This window comes from Rhamphochromis sp. 'chilingali' (genome assembly GCF_963969265.1).
Source record: "Rhamphochromis sp. 'chilingali' genome assembly, chromosome: 5".
NCBI lineage: Eukaryota > Metazoa > Chordata > Actinopteri > Cichliformes > Cichlidae > Rhamphochromis > Rhamphochromis sp. 'chilingali'.
In genome coordinates, this window is record NC_137932.1 from 3,621,613 (window position 1) to 3,635,923 (window position 14,311).

Here is a 14,311-nt window from a genome sequence, read left to right on the forward strand (position 1 = left end):
TGCGCTGATCAAACTCCTTTCTGTGTCTTAAGTAATTTTATGTATATTTTTAACCCTGGAAAACCCGTGGGGTCAAATATGACCCCATGGTTTCCCTAGTAAACCAATGGGGTCGGATCTGACCCCATGGGTTCTCCAGGGTTAAATGAACCTTTTGAAAAACCTGGAGGTCCCACTGCAGCACACCAAAGTACCTATAGGGGTAACACTGGGTTAAAAGGTGTTTCCCACTTAAACACATTATAGCAATATTTGTGTTTTACAGCATCCAACAGCTGAATGGTGATAAAAAGGCATCGTGTTGTTGACCGAGGCTCATCTCAGTACAGTTTTGTCTCAGTATGTGGCAGTACCTGCACAGCCATCATTTCACCTCTACATGCTAGAGGGAGGAACAGGCTATAGGCCCACAAGTGTGAGTGACAGGTTGTCCTGCAATGGAGAGACCCAACACTTTCACTGGTCCCACCACTCTGGCAAATGCTGACCTTTCACTTCCTGACGCAGCAGTTGTATTTAACACAGCCACGTGCCCCTGGCGACCTCACACACATGCACACAAAAGTGTACACAGACACAGAGTGGCAGCTTTGTGTTGGTTAAAAAGTACTTGTAAAACCTGAACACAGAGAGGGAAAGCAGCCTGTGTGCAGGCATACAGTTAAAATACAGCCTACTAGTGTCTGGGGAAGAACAAAACATGGCATTGCTGTCCAAATGCAGAACCTATTTCACAACGTTTTTATTTACCAACAAGTGAAGAGACACTAAAAAAAGAGTCCCACGAGACATCAACTTTTTCTTTTATTTCAAAATATTCTCCCAACAGGATGAAACTCAGAGAAGCCCAGAGGGTCCAAAGCCAATAGAGCCGTCTAGAACAGAAGCACCACTCATTATTGCTATGTCACTCTGCTGCAGGACAAGGTGTTCAGGGGAGAGAGAAAAAGAAAGAAAGAAAGGAAAGGAAAGGGGGAGGAAACAAAGTCAAGCACAGAGACTCACAAACACATTCACTCCAGTATACACATACAAAAGGAGCTATGTGAAACACAGTGGTGGTGACTAAAAAGTAAGATTTTTAAAAAGCTGCAGATGTTCTCCATGGTGACTGTGGAACTGGTTTCTTGTGGCTCTGCAACCAAACTGTTGATATGCTCACCTTAGCCGTAAGGGGGTTACATCATGGTGTGACCATCATCCGATTGCAGGCAAAGTGCCAGTAAGTGATGTATTATAGAGAAGCATAACTACGAATGAAGGTAGAGCCGGTTTATAGATTTAAAAAAAGTCTTGTTTACAGATCCTCTTGGGCAAAACAAAGAACATCTGCAGCTGTCTGATAAAACCACTTCATTCTGCCTTTCTGCTTCTAAGAGGCATACAGTATAGCAATACAGAATGCTGGGGGGAGGAGGAGAATGGAGCAAAAACAGGAGGTGGGGGAAGGAGTGTGAAGATACGGGAGGTGGGGCTGCTGGTTGTCCATCTCTACTATCACAAGTCTAAAAAAAATTCAGCATGGTACAAAATCGTCAGTAAAAAAAGATGCTTTGCTGCCATGGAGTCAGAGGGGGCGAGTCGATGGACGCGCCCGTGCCTTTACGCCTTCTCCTCGGTCGCCTCTTCTGCTGCTTCAGTTACCTGGAGGTGAAAAACACACATGCAGGTGTAGCCATTATTTACCCCAGGAGACGTAAGAGGGCCAATGAGGTACACGGAGGGGAAAACCCAACCAGTAAGTTGTGGTAACCAACCCTTCAAACAGTGTAGATCCAAACTTATTTTGCATAAAGATCACTTAATGTTTTGGTTTATTGTCTGTAGAGTAAAAGGCTTTCCAAATGAGTTATCTGGATGGTTTTGCTAACAACTACAGGGAGTTATAGGGATGCTTGTCTGTGTAGAAATTCTAGGCTTATAAATATTTTAAAAGTTGAGCTAATGTGTTTTTTCACATCTTTATTAGATAGTTTTCACTGAAGCAAGTAGGACATGCACCAAAGCGGCTCGGGTCAAAAGCAAACCTATTTCGATGCCGCTTTGGCCTGGCAGCCACCCCAACCACTGAGCTAAATTAGCACCTGATTTATTTCACTTTTGTCGTATTGTTTCCTCGTTTTCTGCTGGGGATGCCAATAACTAGTTTCTATTTTAGTCTTCTTGCATTTTGTCATACTGTCTGTAAACATTGAGTGTAACAAAGGATAAACAGGTCACATCTTGGGTGTGAGACTGCGCTAAGTCTGTAAAATAAAAGCTATATTAATGTCATATTTTTAAACTCTTACCTAGAAGTCTTGTTTGATTCTTTACATTCAGTCTAGCGCATGTCTTTTTTAGGTCTTTACCAGTCTATCAGCATAGACATTTATGACAACCAATAAATGAAAATTTAAAAAGTAAAGAACAGACGGCAGGAACACGGTTTGCCCAGCTATTAGCACTCTGCAACTGCCAAGTTGGCAACAAATGTTTGGAACCCCACAAACACAACAAACGGCAGAGTTGAGCAGAGTGTAAATGAGTAAATAAATAACTACAGATAAGGGGTGGGTGATATTTCCTCAAAATTTCAAGAAAATCTATAATTATGATACTTCTGACGATAGAGAAAAAACAATACTGAACTACATTTTATTGATGCTTGCAGACAGCTGCGTTTCTACATTTTCCATCCTTTGTATCCAATGAGAAGTTGGCACTGATGGCACACTTCCTAGTTTGAAGTATTTAAACAAGGTGCCTAAGTAGTTTCCTCACCGGACATTTTAAGTATAAAATAATTGCGTAACGCTTTACTTTAACAATAACTAAAAATAAATTACATAATAAAAATGTAAAATATTTTCTCTATTGCCTAGCTCCATCCAAAGTTGTCAAGATTCACCTGAACACACCAACAAGATATTTCTATGGGCATTCAGACTTTAAAGGGGTTTAAACACATCCACTTTGCAGCTTTGAACTTTTCATGACATCTCCCAACAAAGGTGCATATGAGTACACAAACTCACAAACTGCTCTATCCAGGCAGAACATCACCTTAAACCACATGGAGTATTTCTGGTAGGGTAGATGCATCTGAAGCTGACTGTTTCCTGCTGTGGTTTACATGTCAGAAAGAAGAGCTGTCAGAAATATCCCAGCCTGATTCTTCCCATTGTTCATGTGTAAAAATGGCTTATGCTAAGCTAAGCCTGGCTTCATTTGTACTGTACAGACACACAGAGAAAGTGCTATATTTTTTTTTTTCATAAGGTAAAAGCAACCTATTTATCCAAATGTCAGGCTCTTTCTTTAATGGCTCAATTCATTTCCCCAACAAAACACCACATTTACTCACTTACTGCCAGCAGTGGCTGATTTCTATTTATGGACCTCTCAAACCTCCAGTAAATAAAAGCAGAACTATCAGTACTGCGATTCGACCGAAGTCAACCTTCAATAAGAAATTTACAAAGTCAGGCAGGTCGGTGTTCATGAGTTTCAAGGTAACATATGACCTCATTTGCCAATGAGGAGCTTCAAGCTGTTAGCTCAACTCATCACTCGTTTTTTTCAAGCTAAAATTTTGCAGCGGCACAATTATTTTATCTTACTTACTTTTTACATTCTCTCCTGACTTAGCAATAATTTTGTTGCGATCTCCTCTGAGAGCTAAGTTCAGCACAGCCAGGTTTTCTTTGTGTTAGTTGGTTTGACCAAACCTAACACCCTCAGAGGCAACAGGTACCACAATAGTGGTTAAGAACTTTTGTTGTTAACCCAGGCACATCAGACAAGTCAGTTGACTGAGCACCAATTATAAAACAGTGCAATGCAACACTGTACCAAACAAGACGACAGTGGTGCTGAGAAAAAGGATAATTTTGGGAATCTGTGATCATCACAAGCGCACAGAGCAGAAACATAATCATACCTGGCACTCTCGCTGTGCTGTTGTTGGTTAGAAACGTAACAACTGCGCATCACAGCTCTGATGTTTTTAAATGAATACTTTTAAACAAAGGTCAGGGTACAGTCTGTTCAGTCTGTGCCATAACCTAATGAAGAAGATATGAAAATCACTTTATATCAAAATCAAATTTACTGTATTCATCTAAAACTGTCAATAAACAACCTGCAAATGTACTGATTTGTTATAGTTTTGTATTTTGTATATTACTTTTTATTTTTATTTCATTATGATTTGTAATTTAGCTGAAGTTTCCAGAGTGCATTCTTTTTTTTTTTGTTTCAGTTGAGTTTTTAATGCTTTGTTTTAGTTTAATTTTTGTTAATTAAGTTGGAGTGTCTTAAATTTCTATTATTATTATTTTATGTTTTGACTCACAGTCTTGTGGACTTCCAGTAAACATGTTCATCAAAGCCTCGTCAGGTGAGTTGTAATAATATTTTTGCTAAAGAAACAAATACTACATTTAAGAATATTTTCTCTATATTTTTTTGTTAGTTTTCCAACTTTACAAAATTTAGTTTTCATTAGTTTTAATTTTTGAATTTTTTTGGTCAACTAAAATGTTTTTTAACGTCTACATTAGTTTTAATTAGTTATAATCATTTTGGAAATGCAGTTGATCGGTTTTCTCACCTGGGTTCTAGTTGCAGCACAAAGAAGAATTAGCAGCAGGTTAGAGCCAAGCATAAAAACATTCATACATTTTATGCATCACCAGCTGAATGCATGCAAACTCCAGTGACACCGTGACGCCCAGTTTGGGCTGCTGAAGCTGAGCTTCATGGTGGTGTTAGTAAGATATTGCTCAACAGGTTGCATACAAAATATATTCGTCAAGCAGATATTTGTACTTAGAAGTGTACCGAAAATCTGAACGTAAAGCTTATGAGTTTAGAAAAAGCAAACACGGTAATGTTGCCGAGTAAAAAGAAAGTCACTAGTGACACAGAAAACTCTGCCTAAAAGCTAAACATAGCTCGGTAACCCGTTAATCTCACCTCCCACTACACCCCTCTGGTCAATAGTGGAGTCAGCTGTTCATGAACCAGAGCACATTTCACATTGCAGCTCTGTGAGCAGCAGCTAACCTTCCTGCTAATGGAAAAAGTTGTGTCAGACCCACTTCACATCCTTACTTCTTCATTGTGTTTCCCAAACACTCTAATAAACACAGCACTGCAAAGCACAGCGAGTAAATGTTTTCCCTGTTAACGCAGACGTGACTATTAGCAGCACGTTAGTGTCCAAGCACACATACCAAAGACCAGTTAGAGACACTCAACCATACCCTTAACTCTGACTGTCTCACTCTGTCCTCTCACTGACATCATGGAGGGAGCCGTGCTTCTGATGGAAGACACACTGACAGACGGACGAGACACATAGATCTGTGTGTGTGTGTTTATGTGTGAGGGTATATCCATGTGAGCAAAAACAGACGTGTGGCGTATTTGTTGTAATTAATGTTCGTTTGTACACAAATTGACAGGATAAGGAAATAAAGATTATTATTTTTAGAACTGAATATAATTTTCCTACATTTTATTTAAAAATTACATCATGTTTTTATTTTCCCCTCCTCATACCTCATTGGCCTTGGTGTCTCCATTCTGGGCAGGACCGTCTTCCTTCTTCCCCTTAGCGCCACCTTTCTTTGCCTTTGCCCCCTTATCATCTACCACCTTCTGCACAGAACAAGTGAGAATAACATAATGTGCATATAATGATAATTATAGTAACATTTTCTAAATCAGCATTGCAAAAGCTTCACAAGGGCAGCAAAGAGTCAATACACAGTGGTTACAGTTAAAAAAATCAAACTTGACTAAAACCAGGAAAGGACTTCTCTATTTTATATTGTATCTTAAAGGAAATAAGTGGTTCAGAAAATGACCTTTCCAGAGCTTTGGGGTGTTAATGCTCTATCCCCTTCCGGCTACAGCCAGGCCCCTGGAGGACACAAAGGATCTGCCCAAGGATCTCAAGGCAAGTACTAAGATGTCAGCTCAGAGCAAGGCCGTGAAGTAACCAATATAATCTTCCAGAATATACTGGGAGTTAATATAAATAAGGCTAAAGCTAGAGTGATGTGATTCTGTAAAAACTCAGTAACAGTACAGTAATGTACACAAGTCTTGAGCTACCCCCCATTTCTTTGTTTTCAAGTAAAAATAGCCTGAGTTATTGCATACATACTCATCACAGTTAAGCCTGCTTTCAGTTTGTGTTTTGTTTTTCCAATCCAGCAGCTTTGGACAGTCATATAAACTAATACTAAAAGGCAGCCAATTTCCTCAGATTTTTGCAAATTATTACAAATAATTTAGTGTGTGTTTGTGTGTGTGTAATCTGTTTCACCTTGACGACAGTTTTCTTGGGCTTGGCCTCAGGCTTGGGTGGAGCAGGTCTCTGAAAATTACAATAAATAAATAAATCCTGTCAGAACTAATTCATGGTTCAGAGTTTATGAAGACATGTTGCTCTTATCTATATTATCTAGAGTTATCTTTTCTCTTTACTCTTTGAAAGCAGTTTCAGCTACTTTGCTGTACAGAGTTATTCACTGAGATTAACCCAAAGCCTGCTGACTGAAATGTCTGCACTTGATCTTCCTGTAGCCCAAATATTGATAATGATTAAGTACTTGCACCATATTTCATAACCCATGGGCTTTCATCATATTCCCATGGGTTTTAAATATCAGATGTGGGCTGACCTAAGACCACTGTGCAATGATTTTATCAGATGGGAGCAAAGATTCTGGCCATTTTTTTAGGCTGCTGCGTGTGGACCATGTTACCCTGAAGCCACAAGCTACAGTAACGCTGCTGTGATGAAATGAAATCATGTGATTTATTCTCACAATATCTCTGTTTTGCTCAAGAAATGTCTGACACAGCACATGTGATCTAAAATAAAAAGGCTTGAATTAAGACAAACTGTGCTGAAGAGGGTCAATCCTGCTAGTAACAAATTGCCTAAAGATACAATTTAAAAAGTAAACCTACAGCTAAGAAATTGCTTGCTAGGGTGACTTAGAGTTGAAAATAAAAGGATAAGAGGCACTTTAACTGTAGCTAAACCTCAGTCTACTTGGCGTTAGTTTGAATGAGGCACGCACCGCTTGTAGTGTAGACAAACCAACCTTGTGGCTACACAGACATGGTATCGCATGCCCTTTAAAAAAAAAAAAAGAAAAAAAAAAGAACTTACACCATACATTTTTTTGGTGCAAGTAGTTAATTTGTACCTTTGGACAAGCCTAGGTAGCATAAAGACTGGCTACCAGTCTTTATGCTAAGCTAAGCCAAGCTAACTGCTAGCATATCTAGCATACAGAAATGAGAGATGAAAGTGATAAAGATTTCCCATGAAACCCTTAGCAAGAATTACATAGGCTCAAAATGTCAAACTAATGTTTAAATCAAGGGTGTCAAACTTACAGAGAAGAACCAGCCCCTCAAAAGCTATTAAATGACTGCGTAAAGTGTGAAAGAGGCAGAGAATGCATTAATAACTCAGGTTTTTTTTCTCTTTTTTCTTGGTGCTGAGAAACTTTTCAAAGCCAAAAAGTATGTCTAGATGTTGACAGGTTGCTTGAATCAGAAAGAATTAAATTGTGGCCTTTAACAATCAACTGCTATCTACAAATTGTGTTGCACATGTAATTAGAGGAGACTGACTACATATGCCAAAAAGAGATTTTGTTCAAATGAAAGAATTAAAGAGAATTCAGGCTGTTCTTCGACAGTTTGATACCCATGATTTCAATAGCACATGCAAATAGACGGGGTAAAAAGACCCAGCACCGGTGGATTTAACATGCAAAGTACGCACACACAAACACAATGACTGCACAGCAGGGCTGCTAGACCACATAAAAATAACACTATATTTCAGATAACATTGTTTTAAAATGCCATTCACAATCAATAGCTTAATACAAATTAGGCATAACGTCATCAAGGAAAATACTTATTTTCATCCACATGATTACAGAATTTATAACACCACTGGTGGCAGTCATGCAGCCCTGAACATCAACATGTTGTGCAACATACAACACTGAGAATGGGCAAAGACAACAGAGAGTAGACATGCATACCAAGCCAGGAGCCAGTCCTCTGGGAGCACATTTATGGAGCTCTTTTAATTGGCGATTGCCTTGATGAAATCCATAAAGGTCGAGAGGACTTTACTCAGAGCCTTGGCAATGTGACATGTTTTAGCCCGGCGGGATGAGGGGTTGACACTGAGAGGAAAGAGTGGACAGTGACAGAGGTGAAGACAGAGAGAGGGGAGAGTGAAACTTACCGCTGACAATCTCTCTGACCTTCTGGTGGGCTACCGGAGCAACAAATGATCAACAAGAGAGAGATAGCGAGGGAGAGACAGTGACAGAGAGAGAGAGAAAGAGATATCAGTTGTACCTTTGCCAACTGCTCTCGAGACGATCTACTTGGTGACTGTTACACGTGTCCTAATCATTAACTCCTCATGTGAGTATTCTTTCACTCATACACACTCCACACAGCACGCGGAAACACTGCCACGCACACACACACAGCACACACACTCACAAAGCGTCTACCTGTTTTGTGACTTTGGGGGCCTCCTTGCCCTCAGGAGCCTCTGGGGACTACAGGAAATAAAATGAACATATAAAAAAAGTTCAAATTTAATTTTTCTCATGCACAAGTGAATTATCTCTGTGAACCAAAACAGATTCCAGGATGTCTTAATGGAAATATCACTTACTACTCATGGTATAACACATCTGTAACAATAGCTGAAACAATTAGCATGTTTTTGATTACTTACAAAAAAATAATCCTCAGATATTATTTACATCATAATATTTGAGGATTTTATGATGGAGGAAGGTTTTTCTCATTCTGGCCGAATCACAAAAAGAATGTAATCACAATTAAATTTAATCCTTCTTAAGAAAAGGATTAAAATAATTTCCCCCAGAAATCAATGGTCTTTAAAAAAAAAATAAAACCACTGTTTAATGTTTCACATAATCAAAGCACAATGTCCATCACACGTGACCAAAATTCTCAACAGATGCAAATCACATTATGTGATGATGATATATGATGATGCCACAATCTCTCTGGTTAATTCCATTTTTTTAATGGAGGCATCTTGCTTACGTGCAAAAAAAAAAGAAAAAAAAAAAGAATAATGGACCATAAACATCGATTCACTCGGGGGAGGGCGCTTATTAACTAACAACACGGGCGTCATTTGTTGCTCCTAATGGACACCGTATTTCCCGGCTCCAGGTAGGCAGGGACGGCGCACGAGAGAAGTGCGCCCACTCCCACCATGAAAAAAAAACCCGAAAAAAAAATATTGGTTTAGCTCGCAGGTTGACATTCACATTATTTGCATCATTTGCATGTGGCCGACCTCCGCCCCTAGAGGCCCCCCATTCTCTGTCCTCAAAGGCGAATCTGCGAGGACAATAGCCGTTTTTTTAGGTGACAGAAAAGCCAATTTCCATGTATGCGCTGATACAATGCACAGGAGCTTGTCGTGCAGTCCTGTTCAGATAAGAGCCACGGCCTCTTTTCACACAGCGGCGATTGTCCCTGATCCTTCCCCCCCTTTATTCCTTTCTCTTCATGGGGCTAAGGGCTCGTTCATTCTGCGTGGCGCCTGCCATATTCATCACCACCCGGAGAACCAAAATTAGACAGGGAGGTGGAGGGCTTTTATTTTATTTGTTTATTAAATATTACATATATCACGCATTATTAGGAATCTACATGAGTAGATGAGAGAATCTATATGAGTGAAATGCGCCCAGAAGAATGATCACAGCGCACGTCTCCAACAGGATTTACGCGTCCATCCATCCAGCGGCTCTAACATTCACCGGTGCGCACTGTGGACAGGGAAGTGGCAGGGGGGGGGAAACGACCACAAGAACGGCCATTGGGATGAACACGGGGATTTATAATGAAAAAAGCCCCAAAATGTCGCATATAAAATATCCGTTATTAATAAGTGGGTGTTTAACGCCTACGCGTGAAAGGCTGCAGTCGAAAAGACGTTTCCTCAAACTTTGGCATCACCTCACCTGCCTCGACGTCGCCACAAAATATTATTCCCATTTTTCCTCGATTGCATGAGCTCGAAAAAACTACAGTGAAGTGTGCTGCACGCAGGGACGACACTCACCTTTCTCTTCGGCATTTTATGCGTCAATAATTCTCCACCGAGCAAAATAAAGGTCAAAGCCAAAGGGCCAAGATAGGTGAATTTGAACTACCTCGAAATACGGGATCAATATCTAAGCACCTTCGATAATATGTTGATTATATGCACTCCCCCAAAACTTACACCGTCCGCAGCCATTGGGCAGAGAAGTCAAAATCCACTCCTGTGCTGACTCCCGATTGGATCGTCTCGTCTCTATGTAAATAAGAGGGTCGCGGACATTGGCCGAAATTTACCAGAGTCTCCCAACGATTGGCTACGCGCTCTTTGTGCGCAGATCCCTCCCGGTGAATCTGGGTAATGTAGGATGGGATAGAGAGAATGTTGTAAATAAAATACAAAGGACCAGAAAAAATGGGCACAATGGCACAATGTCAGCCACAGGCGAGATCCAGAAAAGCTGGAAGGTACTGTGTCTTGTAGGGGTTTCCCTGCTACAGAGAACTAGAGAAATCATACACAACGTTTCTGCAAGAAGGTTGTCACATTCCCTTCAGGAACGTGATGGTCTGTAAAACGATGCAATGGGGGGGGGTGTACTGTGTTAGATTTCAGCGTGTCAGACAGGGTTACGAATATTGTGCACAAGTGCTTTTTTTGCATTTGTATTTGCATCCTAGAAATAAAGTCAGAATTAAATCAAGTTGTAGATCACGAAGCCAAATCTGTCATTCATGTGCACAGTACAATTTTTAACATAACACACCTTTGAATTTAATTACCTCTTGGGAAGTTTTAGGACCCCTGTAGTCAGGCAAGGATTCACTTGTAATCCCAGCTTTCCATCTGGTCAGCCTTGGTTGCCCCAAGTGAACTCAGATGACCCAAAACTGCCCTCCTGATAAGCCAAATTGCGCACTCATCATGACCCGAAGGACAAAATGAACCCAAGGTAGATATCTGTGCTTAGGTATAACAGTGTTACTGACAGTGGAGGCACCATCAAGAATACAACTGTGTTCAGAATTTCAATTTCATTTATATATTTATACATTTCTATAGCACCAAATCACAATGACAGTTTCCTTAAAATGCTTTATATTGTAAGATAAAGACTCTACAATAATACAGATAAATCCCCATAATAAGACGACCAAGCGCCTTGGTGACAGTGGGAAGGAAAAACCCCTTTTTAACAGGAAGAATCTCCTTTGCTTGATGGATGAATGGCCTTTATAAAAACTACACATTTTGTGCAACTACATGCAGATGATTTGAACAGAGAGAAAAACATTTTAAAAATTCTGTAGAAATTATTTATTAATTGTCATTAGACTTTTTTACTAGCGGTGGCTTATAATATATTTATTTATTCTAGGAGCCATGACACTTTGTTCTTTTGCCTGCTTTCTTCTTATGGACAAAATAAACCAGAATGACAAACACCTATCGCCTGGAATGAACGTCTTTTTGATTGCATGCATCACATCCTCTTAGTACATCAGCAAGTACTGGAAAAAAATGCCATTCACATTTTCTAAGAGGCCAAGGTGCTACCTTCAAGCAGCTCAAATAAAGAAGAAAAAACATTTCGTTCAGCCATCCAGTCAAAGAAGTCAACCAAATACTCAGGATAGAAGGTGTCAATTCATTTCTTTTCGCTAACTTTCTGTTTCTACTCCAAATCTGAGCTAAATCTCGTGATGTTCTAAATTACACCGCTACAAGGAGTTTAATTTTCTATTAAAGCTTTAAAACAGGTGTTTAACTGTTTAGTGCTCCCATGAGTAGGTATAGTCAATTTTGAACTTAACTTGAACTAACAATAAACATCCAGAACTTACAAAGCAACTGTTTTCAGCATATTCTACAATATACAAATGCACATATTGCACTGTTTTGACACACAATAGCCATAAAAAAAACTGCACAGAAATCAACAAAAGGCACATTCTTGTTCAACATAACAACAGACAGAGAAACGCACAGAGAAACCAGTTTTACAATAGGCAGAGCTTTCCTGCCCTAAACAAGCCAACAAACAAAACCCCTGATTTCCACACAGGTATGAACGCACAACCGCTGTAGAAGCCAACTAACCCAGAACCAGCTTGATGGGAGCTGCAGTGTTCCCACATAGATTGACACAGTCAGCTCAATGGAAGAAAAGAAAATCACAATGGGGCGCATCTACAAGCTTATATATACAGACAGAGAGTTTTAAAAAAAATCAAGGAAAAACCTGAACCCACAAGGCCACGGGGTGAAAGATGACACAAGTGTGAAAACTGTCTGAATCATCAATATGCTGCACAAGCTTGTACGGGCACCATTTGAACTGTTTCCAATAATCTGCCACTGATGTGAACACAAAAGATGCAAAGCAAATACATTGCCTAAAAGGTTAAATTAATAGAATGGAACCATATTTGTGTAAGTTAACGTAAAGAGAGAGAGTTATGTTCACAGCAGGCCAGTGAGATTTTGCAAATTTTGTGTTTGGTTGACTTCAGCCAATACAAAATAGTTTAGGTTTTAAAGTTTACCGTGTTTAATGAGTTTCACTTCTGCTTAAATATCCAGTCAGTGGGGCAAACATGGTTACTTTGTTTCTCTTTTTTATTCATTGAATCACTGATTTCTTATCGCCTTACTTCCTGGTGAATTCTTTCACCTCTGCTGGTCAAAATGAATCTATGTTCCACACCGAACTTTTGAAAATGCCCTATATACACTAAATCATGCATATCATGGATGTTTTCTCCAGGTACTCCAGCTTCCTCGCAAAGACAGCCTAGAGACCTGTCCATGTTGTATCCTCCCTTTGACACTATGACAGCTGTGATAGGCTCCAGACCCCTGTGCCCCTGAATTGGGTAAATGGAACAAAATGGATAGATAGGCTGTATTAAAAGGAAAGATTAGGCCTTTAGAGCATGCTAACATCTCTATAAGGCTGTTCAAAGAGATGAACAACTTATTAATGAATCAGGCTAAGTGCCTATAGTCTGATAAAATAATGCTCACATGTTTAACAAATATAATGTTTATTCATAGTCTGTATCTAAAAGATGGAAATTGAAAACATGGCGTCACCCGTTGGTCTGAAAGTCTTGCTTTGTAAATCTGAAGCTGAGCATTTTGATATCGCCATCCCACCTTTTTTGAAAACAGACATTGTGAGTGAGGCGTTGATCTAACTGACAAACTGAGGACAGCTCACGTTTATAAGTTAGCGACATGCAATAAAAGCCTAACAGCCCCAGTTTGTCAGCCCTTCTTGTAATGATGGAGAGATAATGTACAAAACCAACATGATTGTTTTATTTCATAAGACTTTAAGCTTGAAACTGGGAACATAAACTTATTGCAAAATGTTTAACCGAGGTCATGGTTTATGGCAGCACAGGGTCATTTGCCATAAGTACAGCGCCTCTGGGTGACATAATGAACACTCAAAAGTTGGTATAGACATTAAACACAAGTGATATTAGTATTGCTCTGATAAATTTAAATCAAGCAGAACCAAGCTCATTCCTTTTAAGCTATATTAAGTCATAATAGAGGACATGTTCAGCCTGATCTTTAGTTTGTTTGATGGGGGTGGAACAGTGGTTAACATTGTTTTCTCATAGCAAGAAGGCTTGAATGGCTTGAAAGGCTTAGTTCCCTGCTGGGGCCTTTCTGTGTGAAGTTTGCGTGTTCTTCCTGTGCCTGCGTGGGCTCCCTCCAGGTACTGTAGCTTCCTCACATAGTCCAAACTGGCCATAGGTGTGAATGTGGGCAGAAAAGATTGTATGTTTCTCCATTAGCCCTGTGATGGCTCCAGGGGTCTAGATATTAAGACTGTTTGTCATTGTGACCGTAACATCTTTGTCTGCGCTCGCTGATAAAATATCTAAGATCTACAGCTGGATGACAAGTTAAAGTATAAATCAGCACAAATATTTAACCTCATATGGAACCATTGTCCTTTCTTTTCCTGCAATTTGTCCCCTTCGTTTCCTCCTGCTTCAGCCCACTTTGAATGAGAACTAGAAAAGAAGGAGAATCCACGCCTGCACAGGGAAAACATGCAAACTCCCCACAGAAAGGCCTCGGCTTTTCCAAGAGCTGTCTTGCTGTGAGCAGCCGTGTAAACAACTTCCCCACTATACCACCCCTGGGAACATTAGACAA

At 39.9% G+C, this 14,311-nt stretch overlaps 1 protein-coding gene across 6 annotated transcripts; it reads right to left on the reverse strand.

Annotated features, from left to right (window-relative positions):
• Positions 1 to 791: 791 nt before the first annotated feature.
• Positions 792 to 10,319, reverse strand: hmgn3 (high mobility group nucleosomal binding domain 3). Of its 6 annotated transcripts, none has more exons than XM_080883133.1 (7): positions 10,154 to 10,319; positions 8,553 to 8,600; positions 8,276 to 8,305; positions 6,320 to 6,370; positions 5,548 to 5,643; positions 5,250 to 5,349; positions 792 to 1,644 (listed from the first exon to the last, which is right to left on the reverse strand). In XM_080883133.1, exons 1-7 carry the CDS (start codon positions 10,166 to 10,168, stop codon positions 1,637 to 1,639), a joined length of 348 nt encoding a protein of 115 aa, XP_080739259.1. In that variant the 5' UTR covers positions 10,169 to 10,319; the 3' UTR covers positions 792 to 1,636. The 6 variants fall into 6 exon arrangements, with proteins under 6 accessions (XP_080739259.1, XP_080739258.1, XP_080739261.1 ...); XM_080883132.1 differs by having other exon boundaries at positions 5,548 to 5,646; positions 10,154 to 10,315; XM_080883135.1 differs by lacking the exon at positions 8,276 to 8,305.
• Between the last annotated feature and the right edge of the window lie 3,992 nt (positions 10,320 to 14,311).